At 45.7% G+C, this 27,155-nt stretch overlaps 2 protein-coding genes across 4 annotated transcripts; both read right to left on the bottom strand.

Moving 5' to 3' along the window:
- Positions 1 to 1,559: 1,559 nt before the first annotated feature.
- On the bottom strand, positions 1,560 to 17,339 carry galnt17 (polypeptide N-acetylgalactosaminyltransferase 17). 2 transcript variants are annotated; one of them, XM_076735294.1, is made up of 12 exons: positions 16,617 to 17,339; positions 16,145 to 16,502; positions 14,994 to 15,177; positions 12,288 to 12,454; positions 8,048 to 8,222; positions 7,055 to 7,252; positions 6,317 to 6,434; positions 5,635 to 5,820; positions 5,204 to 5,341; positions 4,708 to 4,803; positions 3,537 to 3,698; positions 1,560 to 2,892 (listed from the first exon to the last, which is right to left on the bottom strand). In XM_076735294.1, exons 2-12 carry the CDS (start codon positions 16,383 to 16,385, stop codon positions 2,758 to 2,760), a joined length of 1,800 nt encoding a protein of 599 aa, XP_076591409.1. In that variant the 5' UTR covers positions 16,386 to 16,502; positions 16,617 to 17,339; the 3' UTR covers positions 1,560 to 2,757. The 2 variants fall into 2 exon arrangements, with proteins under 2 accessions (XP_076591409.1, XP_076591410.1); XM_076735295.1 differs by lacking the exons at positions 12,288 to 12,454; positions 14,994 to 15,177; positions 16,145 to 16,502; positions 16,617 to 17,339 and adding an exon at positions 8,313 to 8,449 and having other exon boundaries at positions 8,048 to 8,248.
- Positions 17,340 to 20,462: 3,123 nt separating this feature from the next.
- rhbdd1 (rhomboid domain containing 1) lies at positions 20,463 to 24,965 on the bottom strand. Of its 2 annotated transcripts, XM_076734348.1 has the most exons (9): positions 24,673 to 24,965; positions 24,233 to 24,311; positions 23,976 to 24,129; positions 23,599 to 23,878; positions 23,259 to 23,391; positions 22,969 to 23,057; positions 22,603 to 22,668; positions 22,311 to 22,454; positions 20,463 to 22,219 (listed from the first exon to the last, which is right to left on the bottom strand). In XM_076734348.1, exons 3-9 carry the CDS (start codon positions 24,126 to 24,128, stop codon positions 22,113 to 22,115), a joined length of 972 nt encoding a protein of 323 aa, XP_076590463.1. In that variant the 5' UTR covers position 24,129; positions 24,233 to 24,311; positions 24,673 to 24,965; the 3' UTR covers positions 20,463 to 22,112. The 2 variants fall into 2 exon arrangements, with proteins under 2 accessions (XP_076590463.1, XP_076590464.1); XM_076734349.1 differs by lacking the exons at positions 24,233 to 24,311; positions 24,673 to 24,965 and having other exon boundaries at positions 21,237 to 22,219; positions 23,976 to 24,225.
- Positions 24,966 to 27,155: the final 2,190 nt, after the last annotated feature.

Below are 27,155 nucleotides of genomic sequence, written 5' to 3'. Positions count from 1 at the left end.
GCCACTTATTATTCTCATTTTATTACTGGAGCAGTTTTTGGTGACAAAAATGTATAAATACGTTTATTATTGAGGTGAAAGTTAACTCTCAGTATAATGTAGTCCAGCACAACACCATCACTACCAATGACCTCAGTAATAAACACATTGACCACAAGAGGGCCTCAGCACTGAGATGATGGAGCTGCTGATACAGTGAACCTCTGAATCAGACATAAGCTATAAACAAACCTCAGCGCTGTAAAACATACATAAAAACAGACTCTTTTAAAAACAAACTGTTTACCGATCACCTTCCTGAAGGCGGACGTTTCACTTTGAAACCAAAGTTTTATCATAATATGACGTCAGACAGTCCAGCTGTCTGTTAGTTAAGGTGAGCTGTCACGTGTTTTTTATTAATATACTTTGTGTTGTGAAGCTTCTGTCTAATGATGATGTCCGTGTTTTGCACAGATGACTGCACTCCTCGTGCACACACATGCAGGCTGAGCGGTCTGCTGCAGGGACGCTCAGGTGCCCAAACACAGCGCCGTACGGTACAGATGATGACGTGATAGCACGTAATTGTCCTGTGATTAAACCAGATTCAGACATGCTTCTAGACAAGACCAGAGGTTTTCTGTATATTCAAAACTATGCACTATACACTACAGCTGACTGTCCATTGAAATGATTTCACTCACAGTGACGTTTATATAACAAAACTGAGGTTGAGAGAAGTTATCAAATTATTTTAATTGGCAGTTTTATCCCTTTTTCCACTTTAAAATCCACAAAGTAGACCATTTCTGCCCCGTCAGGATTCAGCTCAGACAGTACCTGAGTAATATAACGAGACTGCGTTGAGCTCATCTGACTGGCCTTGGTGTTATTTCCAGTAACTGCTGACTGACATTTAGACGGATTTTAACCAACATATATTAATCTCAATGCTAGGAGAGCAGCAGGCCTGTTGTTTAAAAGTCTGATCAGCATTCAGTGTTGTGTTATCATGCAGGCTCTGTCCTCCAGAGCCACACCACTCCTCTCCGGCTCTCTGCTAGAAACAGGCCCTTGTGCTCCCAGCAGACTCCTCCTGTTTCATTTACATCTTAAGCGTTGAGCTGATGCTTCATCCACAGCGGCTTAGTGAGAGTGAGCAGTGGACCTCAGCGTCTGGTTCAAGGACACCTTTCAGAGGACACACGGCCGCTTCAGGACTGAATCCATAACTCCTCATTTATAGGACAGGGCATTAAATGTCGGGTCACCTCGCTGCCTCAGATGATGTGTAATATTTTGGTGTACCACTTTTTTTTAAAGGATGTGTGATTAAACTACTCATAAGCCAAGCTGGTGTTCACAGTTGCAGCAGACGACGTGCAGCTGGGAGCGGAGGGTGAAATCTCTTTTGAAGTAGACTATTTTTAGAGATGATTTAAAGGGCAAGTCTCACAGTACGAGAAAACATTTGGAGCAAAATAACAGCATGAGGACAATTTGATTGAATAAAGTGCATAAAACTCAAATGATTGAAAAGTGAAATTCTCTCCTCAGAAACAGCAACCATACAAAAATCAGGAAACCAGTTGTTTATTGGAAGACGATCTTGGGAGCAAGAACTGATAACATTGAATTAATTGAATATATGACATCATATACAGTACATTAACAATACCAGCCCTGAAGGCCTCCAGCATCTCCACAACTGACGCACTTGTACACTTTCCCATTACTGATTCAATCTTCCTCTCAGAGACTGCACTTCCGTCTCTGCGTCCAGAAAAGTGCTTCAGGCCGCAGCCTGTTCGTTTTGGCCGTCTGCGGTGGTCATGGCACTCAGCAGGTGACAGAATATATCGGCTCAGCTCAACTAAACTTCGTCCCCGTGTGCATACAGTACTTACAATCATGCTACAAGATGTAGGCTACTGCATTTGGTGCTACCGAATGCTCTGAGTAAAAATAACAGTAAAAAAGACAAATGCATCCACAACATGTAGAACCATGATTTAGCCCAGCAGCCCTCGACAATGAGATTTTTGAGATGATTTACAATAACTGCAAAAAAAATAGGCTCCAATACACCAAGTAATATTTATTGTTAATGCCTTTTTCTTCAAATGATTAATATTTACAGGGTTCAGGCTTCTGAGAGGAAAATAAAACTCACTTTTGCGCATTAATGTTTACTTCACTTTCTGCCTGTTAAGGTTGGCACGCCTTCATTTTCAGGTCTTCAGATAAAATGTCGAACCTCTGATGAAGCCTGTTACAAACTACCAACGTATTCTGATCAGTGCAAATTACTGAAAATGTTATTCCAGGTATTTTACTCTTTTGCTCATCTTAAAAGACCTAACATGGTATAGAATTAAGTAATGCAGAAACTTTTGAGGATGAAGATTGAAACCGTATTTTTCCCCACATAAGACAGAACACAGTTTTGGCTGATTGAATCTCCACCCTCACACCTAAACACACCATAGAGAAGTGGCACATACAAGATTTATGGCAACGTTACATCGAAAGTTTGTCAAACTCAGATGGAGAAAAAAAACAGTCTTCATGCTAAACTTGCATCATTTTAAATGTCCAGTTTGTAAAAAAAACTTGTATCACTGAGATGTTCGCTCTTTCAAACCATCTCGGTCTTTTCTTGAGAAGACGAGGAGCCTCCGCCTCATCGGTCGCCCTCGGCCACGCCGAGGTCCGATGAGAGCTCTTGAAAAATGGCCTCTGGTGTCATTGGTCCCGGTGAAATTGGCCCGTCGACTACTGCTTCATGGTGTTCTTGATGGCCCACCTCTGCCCGGAGCAGGGCTGCAGGACCAGCAGGTGGCCGAAGTAAACGTTAGCCGGCACGACCTCTAGACAGCGTCCCGTGGCTCGATTTATGATGGACTCATTCTGCGGGGCAGGAGGAGAGACAGCGTCCACGTGACTGTGACAGGATGCAGAAAGAGCCGGGCCCGATGTGGACAGATGTTTCTCATTTCATCCTCTCAGGTATCAATTAGTGTTTCAATTTGGAAAAACGAATTCAGGAACCCCGAAGGAAAATAAAATGCTATCCACTGCTTTTCCTGCTGACACAGGATCCACGTGTTCTCTGTGTGAGCTCTCTCCTTCCAGTTTTAAAAGGTTTGACTCTTTAGCTTTTAAAATTAAAAAAAAAAAAAACTTAAAGATTGAGAAAATAAATGCCAGACAAGCGGAGAGTGTCTCCTCAAAAACAGGCTCATTAGTTCAGGGTAATTACACCACAAACAGATGACAAATTAGTGTTTAACAGTGCCAGATACAGACGACCCTGAGCTATTTTCTCAAGCATATTTTGGGGGCATTTTTTCCAAATTCACTTAAAACAGCCTCACAATGTAAAGATTTAATCATATCTCAAACCACCAGTAACACACTCATTCTCACCTCTGCTTTTCTACAATGTTCACATCAGGCTTACGTTACTTAGCACTAAAAAACAGTGAAATTTGTTCTTATGAACAAACACAAAATGAATGACTTAACTGAAGGAGTTTTCTTTCACTTCTAACCTGAGAGAAGTGCCACGTCTTCTGCCTCACGTTGGTCACCTTGTCACAGTTGAGGAGCTGAGGAAAGCTGCTGATCTGATCATCCACCACGCAGCGAGTGTCCTCCCCGGTGCTGCCCAGAGGGCCCAGGAACAGCTGCCCCTCTTTGGTGTAACGTCCCAACTGAGGGAAGACGCACAGCCGGCACACGTGCAACAGGATCAGAAACGTGCCGCATCGTGTCCAAGTTTCCCAGTGTGAGAGGCTGAAAGTGTCAGTCACAGCACTGCTTCAACAAGGTCCAAACCCCCTGAGGTTCAGGAGGTTAGTTTGCTCACATCAAACTGTTGTGTCGTCTGGAAACTGGTGAGAATTCTCCTTGCGCAGAAAGTGAAAGCTTGCTTGTAAATAATCAGATTTCAGCCCCTCAAACTGTTTCTTTTTCTGACATCTGAGTGTCTGCTTTTGTACTGGATCTCTGAATCTGAACTAAGCTAAAACAGCAATTATCTTGTTAGCGTTAAACAGCTCATTCTCCAGCTCTAATGAGGCTTCAGTCCAGTCTTCAAATGTCAAGGCAGCCCAGTTTGATGAGTCTCTCTCTGCACGGCCCCCCCTGAGGGCTCTGCTGCTGCACTCTCACAGACATGTTAAAGCACGTGCAGAGGACTTGAAAGTGTGCCGTGTGTGCAATGCGTAAGCCAGGTGTTGTAGGTATATTTTGAGCTTAAAAATCCTAAAAATCCCACTTGCAGTCCCTAGAGGTCAGTGCTGCTTCTTAACACGTTACCTGCATAAAGGGAGAAACTGCTGCACTAATAAAACTGAACCGTTTCCTCAGACGGATGATTCTTTGAAGAGAGACATCGAGTTGCACTCGCTACCAGAACTGAAGTTATTTTTAGCTCTGCTAGCTTTTAACATTTTATTACTGGAACCAAGACCTGTGTTCCCTGAAGCACCTGTTTACCACTGTGAGCTAAAAAGAGACGCCCTGAGTGCTGAAGGGCTGAAGAACTGACACCGGCTGACTCGGTGCAAAAAGTGCAGCACAGAAACATTTTATCCTGACAGCAGAACTCTCTCCGAAGAGGATTTCAGCTGAGCCTGAGCGAGAAACACATCTGTACATCACGTCACTGGTGAAAGACACTAATGAGTTTTGGGTGTGAGAGAGATGCATTCTGGGTACCTGAGGACCCCACCCGTGGCAGGGGTGCAGGGTGGCTGTGTGGTTCTCCTTCATGCCCTGATCCATGCACAGGTGGCTCACTTTGGAATTACGAATCTGAAATCAAAAAGCATTTTTGAAAATTACACACAATTTCACACAAAGTCCAAATATTCCCAAACAGTATTTAAGTATTCTCAAAACCTCTCACAGCACGCGTCAGTGTGTGTGAGATAAAGACCTGCATCCGAACGCAGATTTGACATTTACTACACAGTGTTTTCCATAGCACAGCTCCGACAGCGTGTAGCTTCGTGCTCTGCGGGTTCTTTGTAGCTGTCTTTTTGTTTGGGCTTTAGATATCTTTTCAAACCCCTCAGGATTTATTTTCTTTCCTATCTCTCACTCCATCTGTTTTCAGGGGTTTATCCCTTTGTGCAAGTGCAGCAGACCTTAGACGTGCGAGCTTCTCTCTCCGGTCTCTTTCTCCTTAATGTCAGTTTGACTGCTGACTCACCTCGCCGTAGAACAGCGTGTTGTTGTACCTCCTCATCTCTGGGTAAACATTGTCGAGGTACCACTCAAAGCTTTTACACTGCAGACTCTTCCTCAGCGCAACCCTCTGAGAGACGTCTCCGTAATCAATACCGTGGTTCTGCAAGAGCACGAGGAGACATTATGGGAAGTCTTTGCTTTACAGAAGCATTTTTTTCTGCGTTAATAGTCGAAATGTCAAAAGGACATTTTGGTGCATTGTCTGTTTTACTAGCACAACAATGATTCAACTTGTTTTCAGTTAATAAAGGTTTGCTCTTTATACAGTATCTCCATCAACAGCACCAAACATTCATGTGCAATAAGCAAAATAAGAGCGCAGCAGTTAGCATGTCAAAGGCTATTCTATAAAACAAGACCAGCAACGTCCCCCCGACAGGAAGCCCGCCTCACCTCCATGGGGATGTTCCAGGCCAGGTAGACGTTGGACTTGTACTCATCCATCCAGACCTCAGCCACACGCAGAGCGTTACGCCGTGTGTGGAAAGCGATGTTACTGTGGTAGGGTTTCTTCATCCGTGCGATGTGAGCCACCCTGGAACAAGGCAGCACCTCCATGCTGCCTCCACATAGCCACACCTGCAGGGAGGCGGTGTTAAAGAACCAGATATACTGGATATAAGCTGATAATGGACACTACAGGTGATTTCTTTCACATTACAGAGTCATCAGAGTCACTGTTCATATCAAATAATTGATTAAATCCGGCTGAAAGTCACTAATCCGACAGTAAGAAGTGTTTTAAAAGGCTCATCATGTATCGACACAGAGAGGTTTGGAAAATGTCGATATTTTTCTTTTGCTTTTCAGTCAAAAACCTGGAATAACCCTGCAGAACAACAACTGACTCCAATCTCTCAAGACATACAGCGACACACTGCCTAACCTTCCCGCTCCATGTGACCTATTTATCTCCATTGCCCTGCTGCGAGCTGCACACACAGGACTGGTCCTCCAGGACTCCTAATGGGGCCTCATTTATCAGCAGCGCCACGCTACGGTGGCCACTGCTCCACTTAAACCTACAGGGGTAAAGAGGGAGCGGGAATGAAAGGGAACTGGGTGACACACAAACCCTGATGCCCAGTTCGATGTTCTCTCCTCCGTAGACATCCATGCCTGAGTCGAGCAGGCCGAGTTCGCCGAAGTAGTCGCGGTTGGCCACGAAGGAGCAGCCAATCATAGCGGGAGTCCTGCAAGGAGGAACGCACAACATGACATCAAGTGACACTGAACACTTGCACATGCGCATGTGGCGTCTGTGGCTTTGTAGATGTAAGTCAGACCCTCTGTCTGTCTGTCTGTCTGTCTGTCTGTCTGTCTGTCTGTCTGTCTGTCTGTCTGTCTGTGTGCACGCAGATAATATGGAAATATATAATCAATATGAGAATCTGCACAATTTCATTCTTTTTCTATTTTTAAAAATCTCAAAAGTAATTTATCAGCATTTATTTTGAATTTCAAAAAAATGGATGAAAATCAGATTAGAAAAATCTAATTTGCAGCACATTTCTTCACACTGCGCTTCTTTTTAATGACTTTGAGGACGTCTGGCACTCGATCAGCAGCTTATTTGTTGTCTTCTCATCGTTTCTTCCTCACTCATCCCAAGAGGATCTCCTTAATAATTATATGTGAGAACACAAACATGCAAACGGATAAAGCCTGAATTCAAATGTGCGAATGCACAAATGAATCTGCATCCTTGGAACTGTGAGATCCTCGTTTGTCCTTTTTAGCAAACAGCCGATGTTGCATTTTGCTGTTTGTGCGTGGCTTCATCTAAGTGTGTGTTCAGGTGAAGTTGGCTCACCTGATGGGAGCAGATATGTCGCCCTCGTCCCACCACTGTTTGGGCGGGTTGATGTACATGCACCACAGCTCCCAGTTGTAGCCGTGGCCCGAGTTCTCGTAACGCTCCACCTCGAACGTGTCGTGCTTGATGTTATCGATGGAGGGCAGAATAATCCTCTTGTGGTCCTCTTTTATTCTGGCCAGAACCGGCTCGGCCCTGACAGGAGAGAAAACACACAGACGTGAACACGCTTTCCAGACACGAACCAAAAGACAGGCGGCGCAGAGCTTCTCTTAAGATCTCCACTCTCACCCACTTCAGTCAGTTATAAAGTCCCTCAAGTTGTACCATCTTTATTACGAATTCTATTTGATTCTGCTCAGTGCAGCTCTGGAGGCCATGCGTCTATTTATGCTGAGTGAACTGGGTTGTGTACATACTCTAAAGTACACACCGAGCTGGAAAACGAATAGGGGACCTACAAAAAGGTGTCAGAGTCGAGTGTTTACGTCTCGGCCAAATCAGTTTCACCTTTTAAATGATTACTTGAAATGCACTTCCATGAACAGGCTTCTGAGCAATGTCCTGTTTCATTGCTTGCTTTATGTCTTGTTTGTTATTTGACGAGCTGGTTGTCCTGCGGTATCTTTTAATCCTGATTTTACAGGCTCGACCCTTCTCCTCTCTTCATCTTAAAACTTCTCAGGTGTGAAATTGCTTTGTGTGAGTTCCTTTTATAGTGCCTCTGCTCCACCTGTACTTTGTCCTCTCCTTTTCTGTAAAACACTCGGTTCTAAAAGTGATACACAAAGTCTGTTATTGTCACAGCCGTCGTCCTAATTCAATGGGTCCTTGGTTTGGAATACTGAGTTCCAATAATCATAAATGTGAAGTTCATTCTCCCTGAAAAGACAAAAGGAGATCGTAAAAGGATTTTTCATTCCAGACATCACTGACATCTACTCAACCTCTGGAGTACAGTTTTTCCATACAGATGCCAGATTTACTCACCAGGATGGGGTGAACTCCACGTGGGCGTCAAAGAACCCCGTCACCTCGGCGGTGGCCACCTTCCAGCCCTCGATCCTGGCTCGGATCAGCCCCTCTCTCTTCTGGTTCCTGACGATCTTCACCAGGCCGGGGTAGCGCTTGTTCACGTACTCCTCCAGCGGTCCTTTCAGCTGCTCTGCAGTCAGAAAGGCCGCAGAGAAACTCGCTTTTTAACTGAGCATTCAGGTGGACAACCGGCGTGTTCACACGTTTGTTTATGAACTACACGTGTGACTGGAGGAGACCACTGGAGGCCACGGCAGACAACTCAGACCACGATGTAAACAAGAGCAAAAATGCAAAACATACATGTATATTGATTTCTGAGGACGCACACAATCGATGCTCCAAATGGATGCAGGATGCACGAGGCTGCACAAGTCAACTACAGCTCCACAAAGTGGTTAAATTTACATCTAAATCATGGTATTATAAAACCATGGCAATAAAGTTTTAAAATTACTAATAAAGGAATGAGTTAATAAAGGGAAAATACTTCATAAAATGTTTTTTCAGCGCATCATTTAATAAACTTAATCAATGAAGAAAAGTGGCACATTCATTTCTAGTCAGCTGCATTTAACCAGTAGTGTAACAGCAGAGAGTCCAGAGAGGACCATCCTTAAGCTCCCGTTCAGAAGCTGCGAACACATTTTGATCATCGTTGCTGCACAGTAAACCGTTGCATCAGCTCAGAGATGCAGAGCGCTCGTCCGGGCCTGACACAGATCAGCTGTGTGACGCCACATCGGCCAGGCCTGACACGGACGAACAACCAACAACCAGACGAGAAGCTCCACCGCAGTACGCATTGATCAGCTCTTATGGGAAGAAAAACACACAAATGAGGCGCACGCAGAAACACAGAGATGACATAAATCTGTTCTCTCGGGTCCCTGCGGGGCCCCGACAGACGCCACACACACCAAACACAGGCTGCGGCTTCCCGAGCGTCACCCACTGCTCCACCTTTCATCTCTCAATCAACTCGTGAGCCCCCCCCCACCCCCGCCAGACCCAAACACTCGAAACCCTTCTTCCTCTGCATCACACTCACTCATACTCATACACATACACACACACACACACACACACACACACTTAAAAATTCCCTTAACAAAACCACATTTCTCATGCTCTCTGTTTTCCATCTCTTTCTCTGCCTCTTTTTATTTCTGTCTCAATAACACACACTCTTGATCACAAACTCATTTCCCATGCTGTGTTTTCTCTCTCTCTCTCACACACACACACACACACACACACGCACACACACACACACACACACGCACACACACACACACACACACACCACTCATACACCCTCGGGTGTGTACACCGTGAGGCCGGGTGACTCGTGCAGGCAGTGACAGTGGTGAGTGGCGTTTGTCTGCCATGTCGTCCCCTCTGCGGTGGATAACCAACAGTTCCAGGTGGGAGGGGAGTGACGGGCGGTGATGGGGTTCAACTGTCTCTCCCCCCTTTTGTTCCACCCCTCCCCTCCACCACGCTCCTCAAACACTCTTCTGAAGGATGAGCCTGGCGATATTTTTCTTATTATTGTCAAATCCCGTGAAAAGACCAACAGAGAATTGATCCTGCATCAAGTATTTTCTTTGTGCGTCTCGCTGTGAGCCGTAGTCGTCGTTCCTCCGTGTGATCCTTTATTACAATGAACAGTTTGAGTCAGTCACCATCCTGCAGTCACAAACAATCACTACAACACCAAATGTGTTTTAAAGGCAAATTCTGGTTCGTTCCAGCGAGGTCTCGTTGATAGAACTGCGCTCAGGTTGTTAAAGCAGATAAATCAAAGAACTTGATTCAAAGGTAAAACTTGGAGCAAGCGCACCTGTAATGTTGTTAATAATCGCTCATTGCACAGGACGAGCAGAACCACGCCGGCAGCGTGATGGATGTTTACAGCAGGGGAATGCTTTTACTGTTCGACTCTGTTTTCTCTTCCAATAAAAATATCTGTCTGCTCGTCTGAGCGCTCCTTTCTTTCCATATCACATCTTTTTTTTTTTTTGCTAAGTTGCCAGAGCTCAGCAAATAACACAGTGGGTATAACATCTTATAGGTTTTACCAGCAGGAATAACAGTCGTAAGGAACCTGAACGCTTAACCACGGCTGAAATTAGTCAAATACAATTAGCAGAAAAGGCTCTTACAGGAAATGATTTCACTTTTTCTTTTTTCTAAACATACATTTGTGACACGTGTATGTAATAAAGGTCTGTGTCTCCGGCAGAGACCGGTGGGCTCGGAGTGAAACACGAGGCGGGGAGTCAGACTGTGTCGACTGTTGGTTTTGGTCTTTTCATGAGATTTGCTGAAAATGAGAGAAATGGAATGACACCAGCCTCATCCTCTGACGCCTCGACTATCTCATCTCTCTCTCGTTTCCTCGTTATTTGTCTTTGTTTTCCGTTCTGTCTGATTGCTCTCTCTCCTCTCTCTCTCTCTCTCTCTCCCTCTCTCTCCTCTCTCTCTCTCTCTCCCCCCCCCCTCTCTCCCTCTCTCTCTCTCTCTCTCTCTCTCTCTCTCTCTCTCTCTCTCTCCCTCTCTCTCCGACCTCGTTTATCTTAGAGCCTCTATATCTCTCTTTCTCTCCCCGTCTCTCTTCCTGCCACTTTCTCTAATAGCCTGGTTGCTCTTTCAGCCTCTCCTTTCATTCTCTGATGCCTCTTCATTGCCGTGTCTCTCTTCTTCCTTCTCCCTCTTTTTCTCTCATGCCTAACCCTTCATCCCTCTTCACTCCTCAACCTTTTCTCTCCTTCTTTTAGTTTCATCCCGTCTTCGCTAATTTCTCTCTAACACCCCTCGCTCTTTCTCCTTCCCGCACCTCCCCTCTCATTTTCGCTCTGCCTGGTTTCATCTCCATCTCCTCCCCTCGTCTTTCTTTCTGTCCCTTCATCTCACAAAACCCAGCTTGGCAGCGCTGCCCAATAAATAAGACGGGGACATCTCTCCCGTGACATCCAATTGTGGCGCTCCGCCTCTATCTGCTTGTCTGCCCCGCAAAAATTCGACACCATCAGTCACCTCAGGAAATGCTGCTCCTCAAAAGCAATGACGACGGCTTTTGTGAAGGAGATGCTCGTCACCTTGTCAGGCCAGCAAAGCCGTGCTACAAGTTTGATGCCTTTATCCCACATAACAGCACTTCAGAGAGCCACGTATCAGCATGCTGATGAGTAACATACATGCAAAGGTTTCCTGTGGTGCTGATAATGTTTAGATCCTTTCCTGCAGTACAGCTGGGAACCATAACCATCCCATCCCATCATCAGCTCATATCTGTGCCCGAAACTGCTCAGGGCCAAGCAACGACCTGCACAGAAACCCTCTAAAACGGCAAATTGTTGCTTTTACGCTTGGGTTTTTGCACACGTTACACAAACAAGACAACAAATGAGATTCGGAGGTGTTAGTAGATGCATTTTGTTACCACAGGACGGAGCCGACTCGCTGTTTCCAACCTTCATTTTGACAGGAGAGCAGAATCTCTGCAAACTCTTCCATCTCCCCCTTTGAGGGCATATAGATTTTTTATGTAATTATAGCGTCTCTCACGTTATTCTGACAGCCTTGTAGAGAAATGAGACAATCGGCGTAAGAATTGGTGCAATCTGTGTGCCGCTTCCAGCCCTTTCATCCCAGTGAATCAGCCTCGGGAGATTAGCAGCCACAAAGTTGTCACACCGAAGTCAAAACAAATCTTTTCCTGAAATGCTGCAATATCATTCAGTTTACTCATAACTTCAATTTACACACAGCATCTCCTCCACAAAATCGCCTGAATCAAATGACAAAAAACAGGATCAAAAACGCAACATCCCTGGCAGAAGTGATGAAAACCTGCCTGGGATGCAGTCTATCAGCTAATCAAAACGCTTTATTTCTCTAAGTCTAGTCCCTTTCTGAGTATTTGATGGCACAAATTACCACTAATTACAAGGATACTGAATCATTACTTGACTTTTGGGTCTCCTCCCATTATTGGGAGGAGAGAGCAGGCCGTGAATCAAAGTGAGAGGCCTGCTGGGAGCTTTCTTTCACCCTCTGCTTGTTCAGCCTCTACAGGCAAATATTGTATTTCACTTAAGATACGAGAGATACAAGTCCGAACAAGTAGAAGGCATTGCCACTTTCCTCATGTGGGATTTGGGAAAGGAAATCTTCCATTTCTACTGACCGTCATCGCTGTTGTCATCCACCAGGATGATTTCTTTGAGCAAGTGCGCCGGGGTGTGATTGACAGCGGAGTGGACCGAGCGCAGGATCACTGACAGAGCCTCGTTGACGAAGATGAAGATGAGGGAGATCTGGGGGAGGTCTCTCGGGTAGCTGACCTTTCTGCATCTGCACAGAGACATGCAAACACACCACACCATCTGTAAAACGAAACCTTTCCACGGCTGCCTGTGAGGCCCGCACTCTGCGCGCTGCACGCTCCGCTCGTCCTCCATTATGGCTGTAAAAGACCAAACTGCCTCCATGGAGCTGCTGACATCTTGTTCGATGAGGCTGAAAGGCAAATGACGTGCCACTTCCTGTTCAACCAACCAGACTGGCCTTTCACAGTGTGTCTGCTGCAGATAGGAGGCCTGTTTTTGTTTTCCACTGCTGTTTTGTTTTAAGAGTTCTAATGAGGAGGAAAGAGGCCGGGCGAGGCTCCGAGCTCAGTGAGAGCGGGACAGGAAACGCCTGCTTGACATGTCTTCTATTACTTCCTACCTAAATTACACTTCAGATTACAAAAAACTCTACAATAAATCCAGAGTTTTCATGAAAATTCATGCGGTCAGATGACAGTTGGTTGGTTTTCTTTTTAGCATTTTTGGCAGGAAACCCTAAAAAAACAGATGCCAGCATGGTTGTTGGTGAATTAACAATGAACGTTTCACAAGAAAAAGGCTTTAATTGTTAATATTATGTGATGATGGAATATATGAATGTCAGGAATATATTTAATTCAGAGACACCATTTCTTTTTGAACAAAAGAACATACAGTTTCAGAGAAGGCGCTGTATGCGGGCCCCCGGGCTCTGCAGAGAAGAAAGCAGCTGATACATATCACACTGATACAGAGAATATATGTGCATAATGCACCAGGCAGGGGATGCCATGCCAATTATGGTAATAAGAGGTAAGAACAGGAGGAGGCAGGGATGGTGCAAATCAGCGAAACCAGTAAAAGCAGCATGTAGCAGATAGAAGACAGCAGCATGAGCGATTACAAGTGTGAGAGTGTGAACGTGTCACATTACAAGTACAGCTCCATTGACTAATCTGAATGTGACTGTAAGAGTCAGCTCACAGCTCCTCTTCTGGCATTTCTGTGCTGTAATTTCTTGTTACTTACCAGCCGGTATATACGCCCATACTGATATATCTGTGATAAGCTAAAATCTGTTGTCTGTATGTATCAGCCGGCCGTGACTGCTACACATGTAACATGTTGGGAAAAGCAGGTTTGGACAAATAAATGTAATATCCCTGAAAAGACGGTGAGCAGATTCTAAAATACATCCAAAAAAAACAACATTTCTTCTTTGTACTGTATTTGATCTTTGTTTCTCTCCATCCCTCTCTCTCCTTTCACCACCACCTCCGGCTCTGCTGTGTGAAGAGACCTTCAGCCAAACACAGGAGAGTCCTCAGACTCCAGCTCACATGCTGCTGCTAAGCCTGAAGATATCACACCCCAACACGCTTCACATGCCACTTTGATCCCGGCAACATAAAAGACCCCCCGTGTGACAAATGAGAGCACTGGATTCTGATGCCTCCGCTCCACCACCCCAACGCACACACGTATGCAGCTGGTGGCCATGAAGGGTCGAGAGCTTTCTCATCATCCCTGACTTTCAAATGGAAGGAGAGTTACTCACTTAACCAGCAATGTGGGCCAGAGACGCTATTTAAAGGAGCGTTTATAGAGAAAACCTGCACCGGGCGTGCAGATACAACACCCTGCACAGAGCTATGTGGAGGAGGACAAGGTGATATGCACACACACACACTCATGGACGTACACAAGGATCTGCATATCAATCATATGACGCACAATTCAAAGTGTGCATCCAAGGGCTGCCTCTGTGTGTGTGTGTGTGTGTGTGTGTGTGTGTGTGTGTGTGTGTGTGTGTGCAGTTGGAACTGGGTGTCCACGCCTGCAGAACACTAGCCAGCCATTGCAACATCCTCAAATATGAGCGAGAGGCACAGATGAAGATCCTCCAAACAAACGCATGTGTGCTGGGAAAAGTGACAGCAATACCTAAAAGATGGCACATAAGGAGGGGTTGAGGTGGTGGTGGTGGGGGGGGCTGCCTTTGCACAGCGGGAAGTGTCAAGTTGGCCGTGTTGTACACCTGCCTAAATGCGATTGGATGTGACTCGTCCACTGATTGCCACATAGCTGTGAATGATCCAGTTACTGTGAAGCATGAATGGACCAGCCGACGCCAATCAGCTAATGCAAGTGGGACTTCAGCGCTCTGCCTGAACTATGGCTACCCTCCATTTAAATAATTCACCAGCAACATGTCTTTCCATAACCAGCAGCCCAGTTTTACAGAACACACTGAACGGTTTTCATTAGGACTACTTTTTTTTGGTAGAAAGTAGTTCCAGTGGATAGTGTTCACGGCGTGTTCAGCGCGTTAACCACGGAGCCGGGAACGCCGTGTCACGATAAGAGGACTGTGAATGTGATTTTACAGGACTACAAACAACATTCTGTTCATCTCCATTCTGCTGGCTGGAGGCAGAGATCTCAGACAGATCTCATCCCAAAACCAAAACATGTTAGAAACCACTCGAGGTTCATGAGAAATTAGTTATGTGTAATTGTTGTGAACCAAACTCGAAAGTGAAATTTTAAGTTCATCCACTCACTTGCCGGGCCGGTGGTCCGGTATGGTCCGATCCAGAGAGATCCTGTCGCTGAGGTAGGCATTGTAGCCGTATTTCTCCCTCAGGTATTTAGCGTCGCTCTCCTCCGCTGGCGACAGCGTGGCGGGGAGGCCGCCTTTACCCCGACCCCCGAAGCCCTCAATCAGACCCAGAGATTTGGACAGACCTGCGTGGGGCAAACAAGATCACAAGACTACATGTCAGGACCCTTCAGTCCGGCCGAGTCGCTCTCCTCTCAGTGACTCTGTGGTTACTCTGGTGGCAGCAGACAGTGAAAACAGGCGAACATCTGAGCTGAATTCACATTATGACAAGTGCTGAAGGGTAGGCCTGTTCCAAGGATTCCCGCTGAGGTCAGCAGTTCCTCTGGAAAAGCATGAAACACTGTGTTTAGTGCTAAAAGTCAAAAACATTTCGATTTCCACGCTGCAAACTTCAAGGCTTTCACGGTTCAAATTAGGGACAGAATAAGAGTCTCCTCGCTGTGACTGTGTATTTGTGGGTGGCACAGTGATTAGAGTGACTGTCCCTCACAGTGATAAGCTGTGTTCAAGCCTCTGTGTGGGTAAACATGCTGCTGAACCTCCCTCCTCTGACCTCCCTGAAAGACATCACCCCCTCAGGGTTTAATGAAGCACAATGCATGATGAGAAAACAAGCCTGAGCATCACGACTTTCAACTTAAAGATAACTTTAGTGAACTGGAAGAGTTCAAGCTCTAATGCTCTTTTCTCATTAATGTAGGATAACTTCATCCATTTAAAGCCAGATTTTACACTGATTCAACATTTTACTGCAAATTAATTAGCATTTCATTGATCTTTGGTGCCAAGCTGCAGAAACTGTTAAATTTATGTAACAGTTGGTGATATTTCCTCACAGGTCTGTGAGGTGGATTTAGAAGTTATCACACGTTGTTTTTAGCTGATTGAGGTGTTTGAGGGGCCCGGAAATGAGCTCTGTGTGGTTCGCACTGCAGACTTTAGATAATATTAAGACACCTCACACTCAGAGCTGTCACATTTTCAAGTCAGGGCTCCAGGATGAAGTCAGACTTGTCCCTCCTCTGCAGATTCCTTGAGGGAAATCAGGTTGACGTGTTATTTCAGTTTCAGTGTCACACTGCTCCTCACCGTTTAGCTGCCTGTACACCACGTCCTCCAGCGAGCTCAGCCTCTTCAGCAGCACCTCGTGGCTGATGCTGGGCCCCTGCGCCGTCCCGTTGCCCCGGGGCCTCTTCCCGTCAGCCGGAGCCTCCGGGCCGGCGGCTTGGACGCTGCGCGTGTTGCACTTGGCCCAGAAAGTCATGAACCCAGCAACAGCCAGCACGTTCAGCACCAGTAAAACCCTCCATCTTCTGAACACAAAAGCCATTAAAAAGTCGCCCGTGTCCGCGCTCCGAATGGTGGGGGGACAGGAGGGGGGACAGTCTCCGGAGAAGCCGTAGGTGTCACAGATTCAGGGCTCCCTCGGCTCGCGATGTGCGGAAAGCTGCAGGGATAATTCAGCAGTGATGAGAATTCAGGTTAAATCGGCAAAGACCAACAGAAACGTTGCTGCAGTTTTAGCCATTGCACTGATTTCTGCTCAGAAATCTGTTCTTACCATTTGACACCGGGGTTATTTTAGGTTGCATCCCCCTTCTGAGGAAATTTGGGGCGCCTGGCCATCGGCTTTCATCCGTGTCACCGCCACTTCAGCCCGGCTTAGAGATCATGCACGGAGGATGTTAGACAAAGACACCGGCATATGTTGATCTTGAGGAACAAATACTCCTAAATAATTTAACAGTGAGGAGATGATCAGGTCCGTTTTTTTTTCCTCCTTTGCGTCTAACAGAAGTCGGCAGCGATGCGACTGAGAGGGCTGCGCGCAGGAAAATCCGTGCAGGAGACAACTCAGGGAAAACCTTCCAGCTGTTCAGTCAGCCTTTCCGCTCCCAGAAAGCCTGTTCGCGCATCGTCTTCCACCCGTTTCAGGCCTAATATTCTCAGTGAGATGCCACAGAGGAGACTGCGCGGACGGTGAGCCGACAGCGGCGGTTCAAGAGCCGCAGCATCCTCCGCTGAAGGCACAGATGATCCGGGAACGCAGCAGCAGCAGCAGCAAAGAAATGCGTCCTGATTTCTCGTTTTCTGTCACATTTCCCTCATCCAGCCCGCACATACCGACGTCTTCCTGTTAGTATACACGCCCTTCTTGTTTGTTGTGCCTTGTTATTTCCTCTAATTCTCCTTATAACATACACAGCGCTTAATAAGGGCGCAGGGAAAAACGTGGAGTGGATCCGGTGACGCTCTGCTTCGCAGCGGGTCAGAGGTGGTGGGTGGGGTGTCTGTTCGCTGCCACCCAATTAGCTGCAATTAGGAGAATATTCAAATATTTCTCAGGGGTTCCCACAGGGGGGTTCTTGGGTCCACGAGGGGTCTTCAGGGTGGATTTTTTTTGTCCCTTTCAGGCGAAATTTTTTCTTCTAGTTGATTTCAGTGTTATTTCAGTCACCACGAGCACAGAGGGATAAAGTTTAGTCTGTATCCTACCCTAACTCTGCAGCATGTTACACCGTGTCAGTTGTGCTCCTCCTCACGAGGACAAACCTCATCGAGTACGACAACCTGTGTTTTGTCTTTGTCCTAAAAATACTCTCGAACAAGTAAAAGTACCCACTGCTTAATTATATTTTCGCACAGCACGCAAATAGTCCCATTAACAGCAAACTGCACTTGAGTATCAAAGTAAAAGCAGACATTGTGAAGAAGTGAAGCGTTAAATAATTGATGCATTAAGGTGTAAGCAGCGTTTTAATGTCGTAACTGCAGGTGGTGCTCGACTAATGCTGTACTGTGTACGGCTGGCTGCTTTCACTTAACGCGAGGAACAACGTTTATGAGCTCATTAAACGTTTTTCATGCAGAAACACACCAAACTAGGATATCAGATGACTAAAAGTTCAGACTCTCACCCTGAAGCTGCAAACAATGGTCAGTATGCCTTCAAACTGGGCTTCTGTGTATTAATTGAGTGCATGAGCTTGGGATTTTCCACTGCTGCGTCCTCTGTTCTGTGAATTTAAACTGTGACCCAGTTAGAAGAAAAAACTCCCTGTTACATCTGAAGACTTTCAAAGAAGCATGTCATCACTGTGAAGCAAAGCGCCCATAAACAGCAGCTTTTTCATTCACAGCCTGCGTGTACAACAACTCCACGGCCCTCTAAGACCATTTCATCAGCAGATACTAACCTATACTTTATATTTTGGGGGCGGTGGTTCAGGTGGCTGTGCGTGTGTGTCAGCACATATTTAGTGAAGCTTTATTTGGTTCAATGTGTGTTTTCAATATGGAGACCTACTCCTCCATAGTGGGCCTCTTTAAAGTATAAAGGCGACATTTAAAGATCTACAGCCGGGAAAGAGTCACATGTTGGTAGTATAGGTATACTGTTGAACCAGTGCTTTATTTCACTGTATTAAAATGTGTGAGTTTGTGCAGAAATGGGTCACCCAGATAGCTGGAATGAATCAAGGAGCTCAATAACTCTGCAGCTTACAGAGAGACATGCCAACTCTGATCTGCAGGCAACCCAGGAGGAAAGAGACAGTCTGAGAGTGTGTGTGCAAGAGAAAGACTGAGGGGAAGAGGTATAGTAAGATCAAAACCAGCGCTCGATTGTGTGAGACGAATCAAGAAACCGAAAGAAACATCAAGGGAGAGGAGGAGAGCATCAGTGAGGCGCACAAAAGGAGGCAGAGACACCGAGAGAAAAGGGGAAAAGAGAGTTTTGGAGAAGGCGGGAGGAGAGCGCAGACGCTGGGGAGGAATCAGAATTCAAAGGAAGGAAAATTCCTCAAGCAGTAGCGAGAGACACGCTGAGACGCAGGAGAGAACAAAAGGGGGGAAATGTAAGAGGGAGAGATTGCATGACAGCAGCACAGAAGACAGGCGGGTAAAAAAAGACGTGTGAGAGCAGATTTGACTTGATATCTGTCGACGGGGCGAACGTGAGAGTCTCGAGCGCTCGGCCGACCCCTCCAGTGGCTGTGGAGCAGCTGCTGAAGTGGCGGGCAGTTCACGAGCGAAGCAGGCAGGTTGAACTGCTCGCAGCATTTTGAAACAGCTAATTTCTCATTAGACCTCGTCTCAAAGCTGCGCGTTCAGCCGACGTCTCCCTCGTTTTCCTGTTGACCCCCTCGAGACGGGGCGGCTTACTCCTTCATCACTGTTGAAGTGAGTTTGGTCGCTCTGATTAGAGCCGAGCTGCAATCAAGGAGAAGCTGAAGACGTCCACGTGGGTTCGCGAGGCCTTTGACAGCGAGACAGGAAGTCCCATTAAGTTCCACTATGGGGCAGGGGAGAACAAAGTCAGCAGGATAATTACTGTGTAAATGGGAGGGTGAGGGTTGGTTGGGAGTGATGGGGGGATTTCATGAGATTATCCTATAAATAGTGTGGCAAGTTTCTTTAGTCATCATGGGCAGGATGTAACTCTGGCACAGCAGCGATAAACTGTTCTAAAAATTAGCCCTGGGCTTAGCACCTCTGCACAAGTTAATGCCATTCTCCACGAGACTTTATGAGTTGCTGAGCGGGATTTGAGTCTGACTAAGTTAATCAGTGCACTGTGGGGAGAAGATGTGATCCAAACTCTGGCTCCGTCTTTTCCAAAAGCTCGCTTCATTTATGCAATGGTACACTTATTGTTCCTGTGGGAGTCTATTGTGATCTCAGCTGGCTTTGGCAGATGCAAAGACAAATTGACCTTCATGTGGGATTGAGCGGAGGCTGGTTTTTTCCGGGGGATCAGAGTGGGTATGCAGCACATGGCGGCGGGGTGGCGTGCCTCTGCTAAGCTCGGCCTGAGAGCCAAGGGGCACTTTAGGTCAGTCACCACGCTTTCAGCGCACCTTTACCGGATGTCCCCGTCTGAAATAGACAGTGTGTTTGGTTACCAGAGGCTTCAAGGTCAAACGTCGTGACATGAACATCTCTGACTCTAACACACTGTGGCTCACTGAGCAGCGCTCTGTAGACCTCCAGCTGTCTTTTTCTGCCATGGCGACATATTTTTGTAACCACCAGTAATCAATCACAGACTACATGTTTTATCAAGAGGCAAACTGTTTAGTTAGTCATGTGTTAACAAACACGATGAGAGATGACTGTACAGAAGAGAAGACAGCAGCTTTGGATACACTATGAAGACTTGCTCAAGAGCACATGAGCAGATCTGAGGCCTGTCTGAGGCTTGAACCAGAATCTTCTGGCTGAGGAGTGACTTATCGCGAAGCCTCCTCGCCACCGTACGCGGTCAAACGAACTCAGCTCCCGACGCGTGCAGCAGAGTTTCTCTCAGCTCTGTGTGTAACGCTCAGTGACAGCGCCGCAGCAGGTGGGACTCCTCACAGAGCCAATCAGTCGGATCGGTTTACAGACGAGACGCAATGCCAGATGACAAACTCAGATAAAAACTTTACTGACAAGTGAAGACAGAGAGAGACACGAAAACACCATCATGCCAAGAAACGCCCAAGCTGCGCACTCATGCCACACACACACACACACACACAAACCGCAACAGCAGCATCTGCTGTCCGGTGTGTGTCGGTCCTGTCCTCATCCTGTCATCTCCTCCATCACTCCTCATCCTCCCCCACTCATGTTCTGCCAGCGTCCTGCGCTCCGCTCAGCTCCCACGCTCCCCTCGGCAGAATGCACAATCAAACCACGCAAACCGTCACATCCATCCGACGTCAGCGCAGTCCTGCGTCCACCTGCTGTGACTCCGCGTCTGGATCGTTAACGCTCAGCCTTTCCACCCCGCCGTCCCGCGTGAGAAGGCCCGACAGGGACGGGGACGAATCCACCGCAGCATGGTTTCAGAGCCGCGTGGGGTGACGGCTCGGCGGGTTTCTCGGCTCTAATTTAAGATGTCCTACTTCCCATCATGCCGCGGGGCTTTAGGGGAATCACAGGCAGCGACGTCCTTCTTTGACGTTTCAGTCCGTGTCACCGTTGCGTGGGGACTTTTTGGAAAGTTTCTGACGTTAAGGTTGATAAAACAGGAGGTTACGAACAACTTAAAGCTTTTCCTGACGAGGAAAGTAAAACTCCTCGTTACATGTTTGGTTGTAATTAATGTCATTAACAATACGTGATGAAATTCAGCCACGTGTTCGCTGCTCAATGTGTCGACCACTGGATGGTACCGACTCAAAAACAGGCACATGAACGAGACTCTGTGCTCCAAAGAGCTTTTATTACAGGTGTATGAGCAAACTGAGCCTTCCTGAAACCAGATGTGCGACGTTTTCATGTAACATTCATCACCTGTGGCAGAGGCCTTTTGGTTATATATGAGTATTTGGGACTGCAGAGTTTTGTGCTCTGGTCACATGATAACAGCTGCATCGTTGGCTGAACCCACTTTGAAAATACTTCATGGATTGATGAATCAAAATTCAAAATGTAACTTCCAGCTTCGTTTCTGCCTGAAGCCTTTTGAAGTGTGCTAACAGCAGTAAGTCATGACCACTTCATTAGCTTAGCTTTTAGTTTAAAAACCAATTTAAAATGTGAAAAGGTCTTTATTCTATTTGGGAGAAGAGAAAAAAGGCTGATCTCACAGCTGTTTCTCCATCCAGACCACATAAGATACAGAGTGGATCAAAGCAACTGTATGTACCGACACTGCATCAGAGTAGACACGTCAAGTTTCTGAAATATATAATTAGGTTTTAAACAGCTTTAAAGCTAATATGACCTCTAAAACCTGTTCACAACTTTAAAGGGTGTAACAGCAGAAAGCTATCAGAGAGAAATTACAGATACCTCTCAGCCTTCCTCTTAACTCTCCAACAGGAAGCTGCAAATCTGAAGACAACTTCAGCATGTAGGTAACGTTGAAGCGGCGTTCCACTTAACGTGCCGCTGGCGTGAAGGAGCTCACAGTGAAAGAGCTGTTGAACGTGTCAGACTGTGTGCTTAGACCTCGTCCTTCACAGCGCTCGTCCTCAGCCTGTGGAAGCAGAGCTGGTCGAGGCTTCGGGAGGGAATCCCTCGTCTGTCTTTTCACCTAAATCTTCTTCTTCTTCTTTGTCGGAGTTCAGTTGTCAAACCTCCTCAGCCTCCTCTGCCTGACGTCCTCAGCCCTCGCTTCCTCAGAGAAGTGGAAACCATACGGAGGAGGGGCTCCTCTCTGGTTGCTTTGTCCTATAAAACAGAACATTATTACACTTTCCCACGTTAAACTTCAGCAGACTCTTATGGAGAGTGACTGTTAATTGTTTAGGATCCTCGTTACCTCGATCATTCAGGCTGTTTCGAATGGCTGCCTGGATCTGCTCTTCCTCTGTCAGTCCACCTGTGTAGGCTGCTGTAGGATTTGCTGTGTAATGTGGTGCTTGCTGATGATATCCTGGGTATTGTCCATGCGTGCCACTGTAGCCTGCAGACACACACACAGTATAAGTATTTAAATTTAAGAGACAGTCACAGCTTAAGGTCGGTGTATTCAATGTTCTGCTTATTGTCAATGAATCCTGTGAACGTTCTGGAAATGCTGAATATGAAAAAACTGTGGAAAACTCTGGTACCTGAAAAGCCCGAGGAGTTGAAATAAGCACCGGGCCGGGAGTGATATCCGTTTGAGGTCACAAGCCCTGGAGAAGGTATGTACAGAGTGTTGTTTATGTGCACTTTGATTTATAGAAGGAGAACTTCAGAGTTGGAGTTGTAGTTGATTTACGTCACGTCACTTAGCACACCTGTGTCTTTGCTGCTGCCATGAGGCCAGTGCATGAGCTGAATCACATCTAAACCACAACTAGATGCAAATGTGACTTTTTTAGGCTTCAGGGAAAATATTTCATCAGGGAAACATTTATCTTTAGACTTTTTAAAACCATACAATGAACATTTATCATGTCACAAAAGCAACACACATGCAGATAAATTCAGACCTGCACATTGCTTCATAATGTCCTTCAGTGGTCCAGCAGTGTAGAGCAGACCCACCAGGATACCTGACAGGTGACCAACGAAAGAGGTCCTGAAGAGGCAGAGAACAGGTTAAGTCCTAACTAATGAAACACTTTGATTCAAAGCATCAGACAGCATGTGGTAACAGGACATGTTACTGTCAGCCATGTTGAAGCGTGTGCTCAGCACCAGGCTCATCAGTTCTATCCATAAAACATCACATGAGTCTGCCTGGTGAATTTGTTATTCAGATTTCTGGTTGGTATCTCACCCAGGTGACGTTATGTGGATTAGCACTAGCTCTGCCCAGCTAGCATAGCGATTAGACACAGGTAAGCCCATCACATAGGTCACACCTCCAGGGTGGTAATGGTTATTGAGCACCTTCAGAGCGAACAGGACACCTGTGACGACAAAGATTAATGAACAGGTGGGTTAGGAAACGTCACCGCGGTGGGGTTAGAGTTAAAATTACCAGAGGTCATGAGGTATGAGGAGAACTATGAGTTGATATACTGCGATTTTTAACGCTGTCCTGGTAGAATTACATAAAAAGTCTTGGCCCCAGTCATACTGCACAGGCTTTGGGAGTTTCCTACATCAGTCTGTACCTGAGAAGCCGACAGCGCAGGACATGCTGTAGGACTGGTCCTGGGTGAGCTCCGTTAACCCCGCCTCCAGCACCAGATACACCAATCCGGTGAGCACAGAGAAGACTGACAGCAGGTAGAGGAACCAGGCTCCACCCAGACGGCTCTCCAGCCTGATGCCTTTCCAGAGGAAGGACGCCATGTTGAAGTAGAGGTGCCAATCATCCACATGGTGCACTGGAGACAGCAGAAGGCGGCGCCAGTCTTTATACCCGTACGCCTGCTGGACACTCACACAGGCCTGAGGGTTGGACAGATGGGAGTATTCATGTTAACACTAACAATATGACCAAATATTAAACTCTGACCCTTTTATCAGCACTGTGTTCATGCATTACCTGCATCAGTGGAGCGATTGGAAACAGGTAAAGGTACACGTTGAGTCCCAGGACAGCCAGCGTGACAGGGGGGACATTGTCCAGACCCACCTGGAACAGCTGGGAGGCCAGGAGCAGCAAGCCCAGATGGGATCCCCTCTGCCGGGTCCGCATGCTGAAAACAGGCCGAGTAGAGACAACCGGAAGATTATTTTTCAGTCTTTTCGGCTTCACTGAACTAGCAGTGGAAGGAACGAGGGAAGGCGGTGAAATGAGACCTGCAGCTGATGTGTCCTCTGCGCGATGGGAGAAGCCTCACAGATCTCTGAGCGCTCACAGGTCGAGGTTGAAAACTAACTGTGATGGAGGAAACAAATCAAAGCGTGAGTCCATTTAAAAAGGAAAAACACATCCATCATACACCATAAATATCAATGAAAACTATTGAAGTTTTGGGTTCTTTCTAAAGACTTCATATGAAAGGAAAACGTGTGTGAGCTTGGCCGTATTTCAGTGTTAATTTCAAGCCGCAACAGCACTGAAACGAGTTTTCAGGGATGTAAAATGAAGCAACAAGTAGAGCCAAATCCTTTGGTTTAGTCCGCGTGCGTACAAATAAGTAAAATCACAATTTCTTTAGCTCACATCAGTCTGTGTTTCTGTTGTTCAGATATTGACGTTGATCTGTAAAACACGACCAAATTTTAATTAAACTCACGTTCAGTTCAGTCGGTTGCCAGAAGTTTAACGTTTCAGCCCACTTCCTCGTTCGGTGACGCTTCGGCTAATGCTAATGCTAACATGCACGTTAGCAGAGAGTTTCAAGCGGTTTGTTCATCGACTCCGCTTCAAATCACTTAACGCTCACAGTCCAATCGAACATGTACTTCTACTTGTACACACACGTACACCTGTATTTCTGGATGTTTCATCACTTCTCGCATTTTCTAGTGACTACTTGGCGTCCGCTGGTAGCGTCGAGTCAGCTATCACGTGATGATAACAAACTACGTAGGGGGCGCATGCGCATTGTGGATCTTCTTCTTCGTAAGCTTTATCATCTTCGGGACTAGCACCCCCCCACAGTGCCCAGTTTGTCTACTTTGACTCAGACACTGTTCGCAAAGACCGGTTGGATGATTCCCTACAGTGTGAATTATACTCTGTCCTACTGCAGTACCAGAGTTAAGAGTTTTAGTACTATTATCACACAATATTGATCCCGCTTTACCTTGTTATGAATGCTACTTTTGTGAGGTTTTTCCCATTTCCATACATAAAAGCCTGTCTCTTTTAATGAATTTTTGATTTTTATTATTTTCAACCCAAATACAGAAGAAGAAAACAAGCAAATATAGCATTTCACCAACTCACACACATACATACACTACGTGCACACACTATGAAAAATATATAATAAACCTGTTTTATTTTGAAAGTTGTTTTTTTTTTTAACCGGAAGTGCTCGTATAATTATGTTTATTGTGATGTGTCAGGGTAGACCTGAATAAATAAATCGATGTTACCATGTTGAAACAATCTTACATTTATTAACAACCATCATGAAATTACAATTTAAATTGTTTTCTCGTCGTCATCAACTCATATGTTAGTATTAGTGAAGTATTGTGTATGAACCGATGGTTAAGTTGTGTACTCTTGTGTACTTGACTCTTTGCTGCCCTCCAGTGGCCACAGTGGGGAGTTGCAGTACTATAGGAATCAACAGCATTAATGCAGTAATGCGTATTCAAATCGATATATTGTAGTCATATCAGTGTAATTCTTAAAATAGTGACAGTAGCTCATACTTAGTAGAAGCCGTTTTAATGAAGAGTTGCTTTAACAGAAGCCTTTTTGTCTAGAAATCATTCTCTCGTACGTTTTGACGCTGTAGAGTTTGTGAATGTTTAATATTTACTGCCCTCCAGTGGCCACAGTGAGGAAGTACATAAACTCAAGAGCCGCCAAGTTAGACACGACGAAATAATAGTAATACTTCCGGCAACAACTTTCTAAATAAAAATAAGTTATCATGTTGAAACAATCTTAGAAGAATTAATCGAAGCTGTAATTATAAATTACCACTGGAATTGTTATCTAGTGGACACCAGCGCCACATTCTCCACATTAAAATCATATAATAAATGACAATATAATATTTAATAAATCATAGTGTCGTTGTATAATAATAGAATTAATCGTCGTTGTCGTTTTCATTATTAGTATTCTTAGTCTAATATGTTAAAATCTGAATTTAATGAAGGGTTGTTTTGGTGGCAGCTTTCTTGTGGAGAGATCAGTCTTTACTGTGTATTTTGATGCTGTTTAGATGTTTACTGCCCCCCAGCGGTCACAGTGAGGACGCACATAAAATCAAGTCAAGTTAGACATGATAGAATAATGGTAATACTTCCAGAAACCACGTTTTAAATAAACCAAAGTCACCATGATGAAACAATCTTGACCGTATGAATTGTTTTCATTCAGGAACGTGACTCTGCTGCCCTCCAGTGGTCACAGTGAGGACTTGCAGCACTGGATTAATCCACACAGCCTTGTCAGTACAAAGCTTATTTTTGTCAATATGCAGAAGTCATACCAGTGGGAAAAAAAAGTCATATCAGTGTGATTATTACGAGTAAAAACAGTAAATTTAACTTCAGTAAAAGTCATTTTAATTAAGTGTTGTTTTGATATCAGTTTAATTGTCCAGAGATGTTTTCGTGTTTCATTCAGGAACTACATGAAGGTTAAATGTCAAGTCGGACATGACAACATGCTACAACTTCCTGTCAAAACTTAAAAATAAATCTAAGTGGCAGTAACAATGAGAAATTAATTTTTTAAAGAAGATTATAAATTGATCTACGTACCTGTGACCCCTCTCCGCCTTTGAATTTAAAGGTTGACGTTCAACAGAAGGTGAAGAACTCATTTATGTTTTTGCTTTCTTCACCTGGCGGACTTAAACCTAAACAGTCTTTGGCATCAATTCTGAACACGTGCGCCAGGTGTAGCACACCGTTTCCCAATGAATTATTGAGGAACACACCTGACACCGGGATCACCTTTCTCTCTTCAGAAACTTGAGCTCCAGTCCGACGTGAACCAGTCGACTCCAGAAGTTCCAGCTTTACAAACATGAAAGCTGCAGTTTGGACATTTATGCTCTTCTCCGTCTCTCCCGCCTCCAATGAT

Source organism: Chaetodon auriga, chromosome 7, assembly GCF_051107435.1.
Source record: "Chaetodon auriga isolate fChaAug3 chromosome 7, fChaAug3.hap1, whole genome shotgun sequence".
Taxonomy (NCBI): domain Eukaryota; kingdom Metazoa; phylum Chordata; class Actinopteri; order Chaetodontiformes; family Chaetodontidae; genus Chaetodon; species Chaetodon auriga.
Note: the sequence above shows the minus strand (reverse complement) of the source record. Positions and strands in the feature narration are given on the sequence as shown.

Coding starts and splice junctions, on each gene's coding strand:
- galnt17 (XM_076735294.1), bottom strand. CDS start 16,385: ATGGCTTTTGTGTTCAGAAGATGGAGGGTTTTACTGGTGCTGAACGTG. Junction 5,342..5,634: donor CCTGGAACATCCCCATGGAG/GTGAGGCGGGCT, acceptor GTGCTCTTGCAG/AACCACGGTATTGATTACGG. Junction 3,699..4,707: donor GCCACGGGTGGGGTCCTCAG/GTACCCAGAATG, acceptor GTCTTCCCTCAG/TTGGGACGTTACACCAAAGA.
- rhbdd1 (XM_076734348.1), bottom strand. CDS start 24,128: ATGCGGACCCGGCAGAGGGGATCCCATCTGGGCTTGCTGCTCCTGGCC. Junction 23,879..23,975: donor CAATCGCTCCACTGATGCAG/GTAATGCATGAA, acceptor TCCAACCCTCAG/GCCTGTGTGAGTGTCCAGCA. Junction 23,058..23,258: donor ATCCACATAACGTCACCTGG/GTGAGATACCAA, acceptor CTGCCTCTTCAG/GACCTCTTTCGTTGGTCACC.